Here is a 9938-nt window from a genome sequence, read left to right on the forward strand (position 1 = left end):
CATCTGTAACGTCCTTGTAAATAGCAAATTAAGTTAATAAGCGCATTCTTTTCCCCCCACACACCACTCCCTCCTGTCACCCCTCCCTCCCTCCCTCCCTCCTCCTCTCACCTCTAGAATTATACAGTACAGTAAATGCAGGGAGACTCTAATGTAACTGCAATCTCTCTCTCTCTCCTGTTTCTCCCTCCCTTGCTGTTTCTTTTTCTCTTTCCTCCCCCCCTCCTCCTCCCACCCTTTCATGCAGATATCCTTTTACAGGCAGCAGTCCCAAAACGAGCACATCTGAGCCACATCCTACTTCAAATATGCCCCTATCATTAGAGGTGAGTGATATAGAAATATAAGGTCACCTTTCATGTGCGTATTTTTTGGCATTCTGCTGCGCTTCACCTGTCCAAATCTGGACCCATCCCCCTGCTCTGACCTCAACAGATGTGGGCTGAGATTATAACCAACCAAATCATCTGTAATATAATCCTTAAACTCGCATCACTCAATGTCAGGGACGCCGGTGCTCCTGAACCTCCCCACCCTCTGACATGGGAACAGTCTCGCCAAATTGCTTTGTCAACTCTGCTGATTAAGGGACACGAGGTCACCCTCCGCTGAAGGCGTCCCCGTCCCGCCATGATGATGATGGTGATGATGGTGCATAATGTGCAGTGTCCCAGGTACTTACGTTCATCATTTAGAGAGAGGTCAGACATCTGACATTTTATGAGCTTCATTTCGACATGGAGTTCAGTATTTTTTTTTTTGGTCACTAAGTTGCAGCCAGTTTGCCCAATTTGTGCACTTGCAAAATGACCAGTTCAGGTTGTCTTTTCGGAGGGCATCTGTGGCCCCCGGCGGGTGTGACACACAAACACATTCAGGGGTCATTAAGCAGAGTCCTGGGAGAGTGGTCACTGCAGCACGCTCAGAGAAAGAAGGTTGTTTCTCTCGATGATGTAGGTTGAATGAAAGTGTTTATATGCGGGATAGAGCAGCATCTTTTATGAGGAGGAGAGGGCTGGAAATGGTTCGTCTGTTAGCATAGACATTGTTTCCAACCAATGCACACTATAATCAACCTGCAATAAATTGCACGAGCTGAATTAAAACCAGTCCGTGCGCTAAGGTCACCAGTGCTGACCCTTTACATCATTCATGCTTCCGCCTCTACTTAGTGTCACCTCCCGAAGTGTTTCCAAAATATCTGCAACCTGAAACTCAGGGGATATCCTTGGTTGCAACCAGAGGCAGGGGCACAGCATCCCCCTACCCCCCCCCCCCCCCCTCGGACAGTCACCCAGCCTCCTGGCATCAGGAGTCAGGCACTCCTCGCGTCAGCTGGCCAGCGTGAAGTGCAGGTGATGCTGGCCTGGTGCTAAACTATCCTCTTAAACATTATTTAAAGGCCAAATTCCAAAACTTTTCTTCTGTAGGCTACTCTTTAAACAGTTCCCGAGTATTTGTACTGTGCTTTAGTGTTCTTTTAGGGATAACATTATTTCTTACCCCCCAACATTTGAACGCAAATATGTCTTCTATACGGTTTGGTTGTTGCATGCACAGGTTTACCGAAAGCAGTTTGGTGCAACGTGATCTTAGGTGGGGGTTTCACGGTGCAGCAGGAGATTACCCTGGACATTAGAACAAAGTTATTGTTCTTTCTTGTCGTTTGCCTTCATTAAATTGCTCTTAGATGTATTTTTAGTTGGATACATTGAGTTTAAGTTTAATCTAAATGTGACGTAATGTTCAGTAATATTTGCACTGAAACGTCAGGTGGAAATTTCCATCAGAGGGCTTTACTTTTTGCATTTGGTTTTAACTAACGAAAATTACAGTACAATTCCAATACAGTAATTGTGCTGTATTTATATATCTTGTGCTTTTTCATGATGATGTAGGTCTGAAATAAAGAATATATATTTCATGTAAAGTGAGAAATGATGTGTTTACTTTTTGCCACCTGTAGAAGTCACATCTCGTTCCATCTTATTTGATCATTTGCTGGTGAAAAGATTAAAGAGCCTTAATTATGTTAAGTAACATGAACAGATGACCTCTCCGCGCAGTCAACGCACGACAGCCTTTTGTTTAATTCTCTGGCGGCACCGTGGCGTCTTTCACTATTGAATAAAAGCTTGTATCTCCGGTGGTTTGTCACTGTCAACCTTTCCTAATTCTTAAACCGGTGCCAACTTGTTAATGGATAGATAGTCAGATAGTGTTCTGCTGCGAGTGAGAGAGAAACTCAATCAGCTTCTCCAAACTGGGCGTGAAAAGTAGGAGGACACCGGATTTTGTTTTAACTACAAACCCCTCTGCATGATGTCATGCGCCATGTTGATACCTCGCAGACTATACTGTTACTGCGCTGATCATTTATTCATTGCTTAGGTTCTTTACGAGGCTCACTGCTGGACATATAGACGAGCTGCTCTCTAAGAAGTCACTCTATTCTTTTCAGTGTTCGTTTCAGAAACAAGAAGTGATTAAATGGAGAGTGTCTGTTTCTATCTTTGTTACTCTATATATGCTTGAATGTGTTCATCTCTAACACACAACCTTTAGATCATTTAATTAGAAAATATTTCCCAAAGTAGTCATCAGTTTAGAAACAATAAGGAGAAGCGGAAATGGAGATCACAAGATTTTAACTACATATTAAAACATACTGATATATATATATATATATATATATATATATATATATATGTTGAAGAAAATGTGCGCAAAATATCTCATTTATTATTCCTCGTTACCCTATATGGAGTCCGTTGTTAGTTTCCCACTGACACTACTAAACTAGGTCTTCATAACCAAAAGACTGGCTCTTCAGTTTGGATGTTTGAGGTGTTACTCCAAACCAGTAGCGGTTCTACGACTTTTACAGAGGGGGCCAACCGGGGGCCAGTTGTTTTGTCAGAGGGGAACAATAAACCCAGGTGAAAAATAGACAAAGATGATTGCTTTAAAAAAGATATATATATTGTGCCAAATGATAGAGCACATCATTAAATACCACACCATAAAATATCATGTGTCAGTAACAATATTTAATACTAGATTGTGAGTCCGGTTGTTGAGTCAAATACTGTGTATGTGTTATTAGGGGGGCTCTTCGTTTTGGAGGGGGTGGCCACAGGGGGGACCAAGCTCAGTGTTACAGGGGCACTGGCCCCTGTTGGCCCCTGCTTAGAACCACCCATGCTCCAAGCAGGTGGAGGTCGTTTTTATAGTCAGTTGAAGACTTCGATAACGTGTCCCAACTCCTGCTGTTCATGGTCATAACTCCATCTAGTGGCAGAAGAGGGGAACTGCAGAGAGGGAAGCCACAACAAACTGTACTTTTACCATATCCATTATTTCATTATTTCATTATGCCTATAGATGTGTAGTTATGGGACACTAAGACACATTTTAGGTCATTTTGAGTAATTTTAAACTGTAGTTGTTTTTTTTTCTCCATAATAATGTTCTTGTTTTTATTTATCTATTTACACATCTTTACACTTCCCTAATCAGAGGCTGGACTCAATTTAGAATCACTTTTCGGCCTGTGTTCACCAGGCTTCTGGTAGATTTCAATGTTGCATTTATTGTTTCAGTACCTTCAGTTGTGTGTAAACTATTTTTTCTTTCCATAGAAATCTGCAAGTAAAAACTCTTGCACACCCTCACTTTCAATGGACTGACTTGCCAATATGCTCATAAGTTAGACAGCGTACAATAGATTGCATGTAATTTTCTAAGTTCATTTTAATTGCTACTCTGGACATGCATCTTCTTTTTTAGTCCCCGAAGAATTAGCTAAGGAGATTAAGCCTATGTTTCCCAATTGTGTTGATTACAAGTGCTATGGACATTTTACACTGAGAACAATGGGATGTAGGTGTGTGCGTGTGTGTATTTTAATTGTGTCTTATTTATTTTATTTTATTTTTATTGGATCCTGATGAGAAACCCTCTCTCATTTTGTTTGCACTTCTGTAATGACCAAAAAGCTTTGAAGTGAATTGAATGACGGAGAAAACAACAAAACAGAACAGAAAGCCCATAAGACCGTTGTAAAAGAAGATTTATTCTTTTTTACCGTTCGTACCTGGAAAGTGCATCATAAATTTTACAGTAAGCAAAATTCATTTTTAAGACATGAACACAACCGAGCGACATTCACAACCATCATTTTTGGACAGTGAGTTGCATAGGAGGAAACGTCTCTTAAGCAAATGTATAAAAATTATTTAGCCTATATTCGGATGAAAAGGGGGGAGGTTGAAGTGGGCTTTGTTGTTCCATCAGAGCAGGTGTGGTTGGTCAGGTGACATTTATCCCTTAACCACGGCTGAAAACTCTGCGTGGAGACATGAGAGGGAGACAAAAGGTTAGAGAACACAGTAACCATGCTGTTTGCGTGAAAAGCTCGCCATCATTGACCCACCATCAACGCCGATCTTGCCGTCACCGTCGGAGTCACCGGCCTTGAGGAAAATCTTGGTCTCGTCGTCGGTCAGTGCGCGTGCATCTGCCTTGAAGTTCTGCAGGAACAGCCTGTGATTGGACAGAGGTGGTGGTTAGTTCAGGGACCCGAAAAAATACTTTTGGGTAAAGAAAATGTTGAATGGACTGACATCATTTGGACATTTGCGTAATATTCACTGTGAACCTGGATGTCTCTGGTAAGACTTTCAATTTTTTTAAAAATCAACATATTACCCTTAACTTAATTAAATGAAAAGAGTAAGTTCAACTTGTAGATCATTTTGTTCCAATAAAAGCAGCCTATAGCGTCTTTGAAGTCGCGCATGCGCCTTAGGACTATTAAAGATGGCTAGTTTGGACCTTAGGACGTTTATGTAAAATGTAGCATGTGCCATCTGCACAAAGATAAAGTTAATGTTTAACTGCGATTACAATGATTGAATTAATAAAATGGATAAAAGTTAAAAGTTGTCATTAATAAATTATTAAAATTTATAAATTTGGTCCGAATGAGAAACGATAATTGGATGTAGCAGGCTGAAGGTCTAAGCCTGCATGGCTCTGTCCAAACGTGTGCAGTGTGTCCTCACAGCACAACACATCTGAAGTATCTGTTACATGCCCTGGTGAAAGGGCATAAATCTCAACTATTCAATGCACTCACTTCAGCTCATCCTCCTCAATGAACCCACTCTTGTCCTGGTCGATGATCGCGAAGGCCTTCTTCAGTTCATCTCCGGTCTTAGCGGCCAGTCCGCATGCCTTGAAGAACTTACTGTGGTTGAAAGTGCCAGCGTCTGAAATGAACGTCAAGTTGCTGTTAAAATAACACGCACAGAGGTGAATCTAGGATCGAAACAAAAGCAGCCTCAAGGGGGCTGAGAGGTGGAGAGTCACCTTTGCACCCAGCCAGGGCTGCAGTGACATCAGCATCAGCCAGTACACCTGCGAAGGCCATTGTGATCTGCAGGAATAAGATACAATCATCTGTTACTGCCTGAATGTATGAACAGATAATCACATTGTGTTAAAGTTCACTGCCTATTCAAATATGTTTTACCAGTCATGAGAAATACTACACTGATTTAAACATAAAGCCCCAATCCATCTTCTGCAGAACAGTTCATTTTAAACTTATTAATGTAGTTTAAAATGCTATAGGAGTTCCAAAAGCAAAAAAAAAAGTACAGTCTGGATTAGAATAAAATCATTCGATATTACAAAAAGAAAAAAAGATTCAATCCCCATTTCTCTGTGTGGCTCATTCGATGTTGCATCTCCAAATCCCACAAAACAGGCTCGGATTGACTTTTATAATTCAATCCTACAGATGAGCTCTGAGCAGTAATCCACGTCTTCATGCAGCAGGATGAAAACCGAAGTCCACTTTACATCTGTTTTAAAAATCACAGTTTTCTCAAAGATGCCAATAATGGAGATGCTGCGTCTCGGATCTGTCCTTCCCCGTGCGCACTCACCTGTGCTGTTTTTGCTTTGTAGTCTACAGATGATACAGACAAGACTCCGAGTCGACTGCAGTGATCTTCCCGGTGCTCCCGGTGACCTTTTATAGTTTCACTCTATGGAAATCTGAGACACAAGAGAACTGACACCGCCTGGAAGGGGGGGTGGCGAAAATCCTGTGGCCGAAGAGCGGTCTATTTTGAGTTTCACAAACGAAGACGCTTAAAAGGTGCGTTTGAAGAAGTCTTCAATATGCCCCAATGCTAAGAATAGGCCTGTGCATTGCTGAGGAGGACGAATTGGAAGTGCTGCTGGCACCACACTGCTGTATTCAGGAGGGTGGGTACGGAGCATGCATGCGCTGGAGCTGGCGTAAGTGGCGCTAATTGGTTCTTTTTCCTCTTTTCATGTGTTTGGACCATTGTATTCATGAATTTAACTTGAATGTACCTTTAGAAAGACAGTCAGAATCTTTAAAAGTAACCCTTTTGCTTTTAAAAACTGATTTACACCACTGATTTAATGATTTATATAAGTAAATTTTTTAGTGTTTTGTCAGATTTAGCCAGTATCTTGGACTTTACAGCACATTAGAGCTATAGTGCAAATTATAATCCCGTTTTATAATCATCCAAACTAATCAGAGAAGACTAAATTATTTCTGGAAAAGCTTCTCATGAGTTGCTGTTTGCACAAACCCCTTTTCTTTACAATTCCATTTATAATTACTATCATTGGAAGGGATTAAGAAGGCTTTTTTTGTTTGTTGTTTTTTTGTTTGTTGTTTTTTTTTTTTTTGTTAACCCCAAAAGAAAAGTCAAATAAAAGTAAGGAGATTCTGGATCTCTTATAATGCTGTTATCAGTTTGACCTGCAGGGGGCAGCCCTGTCTTGTAGGGAGAAGGTTAGAAGAACTTCTCTGTTTGGTCTGCTGGTTGTTGGTAACGAGCTCGGAGTGTTATCTGATAGGGTTGAGGGTTTACATATTGCTGACTTGCAGTTTGCTGAGCATTCTCGAGATCCCATCCTCAACTTGTAATCTGATTTAAGTATGACTGAGGCTGATGGATCATTTAAATGCATTTATGTGCCAACAAATTGTGGCACATTCCAAATACTAAAAGAAGACTGAGAGAAAACATTGATGGTATTTCTTTCTAGCCCCTCAGACTACTGAAAATCTGCATCTCTGCACCAGATTCAAGCTGCTCAAAGTTCCTGCTGATGCAACAGTGGCTGTTAATAGCTCTCCTGTTGCCACAGCACATCATCTAATTGACTACACAGCAGTTGAGACCTTGGAGCAGAGCAGCTTTTTTTTTCCCTTATGTGTGACAGCTATCCATTTCAAGCCTTCCCCGAGCCCTGGAAGTGTGCTAGCAAAGCTTGGGGCCATTCCCGCTGGCCTTAGTCCAGCTGAATCCCCCTCCCCCCTCCTCCCCCCTCTTATTAACCATTTCTCTAAACAAGTGTAGAGCATCCTTCTAGTATTTAAAAACCCTGGAAGGTTCCTAGAGCTATATGTCAACACATTGAGTTGCAAAAATACAGCAAAATAGAAAAGACGAGGGACCTGAAGGATTTGATTTACACCAAAAGAGTATTTATTCCTGGTTTTTCACTCTTCCTCAAAAGTGCAGACGGTGTTTTACAGTTTGCACAAGTCATTTTTCAGAACATTTAACACACCTGTAATATATTAACAGTAAAATGTGTGTTCCATGCTGAGAAATAATCCGCAGGCAACTCATAAATAAGTAATAAAAAATATTCTTTCAGCTTGATGAATACTGAATCTTGCAAGGAGTTTCGTAGTTCCATGAAATGAAGTGGATCTTGGTCAATGGAAATTTATGCCTTAACAAGGGCAGCGAACTCTGTGAAAGTAGAATGAAACTGCCATTAGTAGGGAGCAAAATATGGTTGAGATTCTTATATGCGATCGTGTCTAATTGGACCCGTATTCTGACCGAGACTTGTGGGAAAGTGAATGGGTGTTTTAAAGTTGTCCCACAAATTCATAATGTGGACAATGTGGATATGTGATTCTCACCATCAACACCAATCTTGCCATCACCGTCACTGTCTCCAGCGGCGAGGAAAGCTGCTGTCTCCTTGTCGGTCAGAGCTCTGGCACCAGCAGAGAAGTTCTGCAGGAACAGCCTGACAGGTGGGACGAGAGCGGCATGAGTCAAATATATGAACATCTCACACTTAATTGAATGGTATGTTGTAAATCCCCATGCAGAATGGAAAGCATTTAAAGCATTCAAGAGATGATTTAGCGTGTCCGAAGTCAAGTCTTTAGGGAGCTAAATGTTTAAAAACCTTCAGGCTTCATTAAATGTGATCTTTCTTTGGTTTATTTAGTGCATTAAGTGTGAAGTCTGAGTGCAGCATTCAAGACCGAGCTCAGACTAAATGTTTAAATAAGAATAAAAATCAGCTGTTGTCTCTGTTAGAGCTAAAAAAAAAAACCCAGTGCAGGATCATTGGATCTGGTGCATATTTTGGGCTTCCTTTGCTTAAGTGTGCATTCCTCAAGTGTCTTACTTCAGCTCTTCCTCCTCAATGAAGCCGCTGTTGTCCTGGTCGATGATGGCGAAGGCCTTCTTGACCTCATCTGAGGACTTGCCGGCCATGCCGCATGCCTTGAAGAAAGTCTTGTAGTCGAAGGAGTCAGCAGCTGAAACACACATTTTAACACAGTTAGCACCCAGGGGGGGGCTGCGTGATCACAACACAGGGACTAATGAGTGTTGATGTGAGATGATGATTGTTGCTGTAGGTTTAGGTTACATATTTAGAGAGAGAGAGAGAGGTTCTGTGATCTCAGACACTTTGGAGGTGTTTTGAGCCAAATGTGTGTTTTTGCAGAATTTGAAATAATGAGTATTAAAAAAAAAAAAAAGGTGCAACGCATTAACTTTATGAATGTTGCACACTAAGTGAAGATGTTGAAGCTCACCTGCGCAGCCGTCCAGAGCGGCTTTGACTTCAGCAGCATTGAGTACACCGGCGATGGCCATTTTTTATTTCTGAGGGGAGAGAAAGAGGAAGACAGTTTAGAAAAAAACATCACAAATCAAAAACAATAGTAGTCAAATGTTGAAATGCAGAGTCGTCAAAGAAAACCATTTGAATGACTGATGTTTTAAGCATCTGAGAGGTGGAACTAAGATGCAGCAAGAGTTTGATGTGCTTCTTTTAAAGTGAGTTCTCCTCCATGTTTTTAAATTCTAATGTGTTAAACAGCATCTTTAGGTCTGAAGACTTAAGTTAAGCATCACATATTAACTTGATTGTATTAAATAGAGCCTCTATTGCTCAATTAAATAATGCAAGTTAAGGCACTGGTAAGCATCTTTAAATGTTTCACTATCAGCCTTTTAAAGCCCTCTGGTCTGCTTAGATCATTTGTAGGTTTTTAGATTGTACTAGTTAGTTGCTTCTTGTTTCGTGTGGGCTAAAGAGCTTCTCTTTGCCAGCGGATGCCTGATCACACACAGGTCTGACTCTGTATCCAAACGCTGCTCTGGCACTACATAGATGATGCTCCCACTGAGAGGCCAAATCAAGGCAGCAATGAATCACTGCCACCCAAACGTGCTGCAGTGATGTCAAACGCGTCGATAGCGTTGGCTGTGGTTTTTTCTTTGGCTCATCCGGATCATGTAAAATAGATGCATTTTATCATCCATAGATCCTTTGCAAATCAAGCGGCCACATTTTGGTCTCCCCTTTGGCTCTCATCGTCCTGAGGTCCGAGTTGTTTGCTATGTTGGTTCCAATTCTCTCTCTACAGTTATAGTCCACGAGGATCTCCTGATCTGAGTCCCTTTTTTCCTCCCTTGTTTTGCAAAGTGCCAGAAGCCAGTGCGGTCTTTGCGGGGCGCACTCTCCACTCACCTTTGAGCTGCGTTGAGGTTGAGGCGAGTGAAAACCAAGGCGGACTCGAGTGAATGCCCTAAGCAAGCTTTCCCTCTCGCTTATATATC

At 41.5% G+C, this 9938-nt stretch overlaps 2 protein-coding genes across 2 annotated transcripts; both read right to left on the reverse strand.

Annotated features, from left to right (window-relative positions):
- Positions 1–4054: 4054 nt before the first annotated feature.
- On the reverse strand, positions 4055–6048 carry LOC109985812 (parvalbumin beta). Its single transcript, XM_020636225.3, has 5 exons — positions 5955–6048; positions 5374–5440; positions 5141–5273; positions 4436–4545; positions 4055–4348 (listed from the first exon to the last, which is right to left on the reverse strand). The coding sequence occupies exons 2-5, from the start codon at positions 5432–5434 to the stop codon at positions 4323–4325; spliced, it is 330 nt and encodes a 109-aa protein (XP_020491881.1). The 5' UTR covers positions 5435–5440; positions 5955–6048; the 3' UTR covers positions 4055–4322.
- A 1473-nt stretch (positions 6049–7521) lies between these two features.
- LOC109985823 (parvalbumin beta) lies at positions 7522–9938 on the reverse strand. The gene is made up of 5 exons (XM_065964849.1): positions 9850–9938; positions 8909–8978; positions 8494–8626; positions 7994–8103; positions 7522–7817 (listed from the first exon to the last, which is right to left on the reverse strand). The coding sequence occupies exons 2-5, from the start codon at positions 8967–8969 to the stop codon at positions 7792–7794; spliced, it is 330 nt and encodes a 109-aa protein (XP_065820921.1). The 5' UTR covers positions 8970–8978; positions 9850–9938; the 3' UTR covers positions 7522–7791.

The sequence above is a fragment of the Labrus bergylta genome, chromosome 16 (assembly GCF_963930695.1).
Source record: "Labrus bergylta chromosome 16, fLabBer1.1, whole genome shotgun sequence".
NCBI classification, from domain to species: domain Eukaryota; kingdom Metazoa; phylum Chordata; class Actinopteri; order Labriformes; family Labridae; genus Labrus; species Labrus bergylta.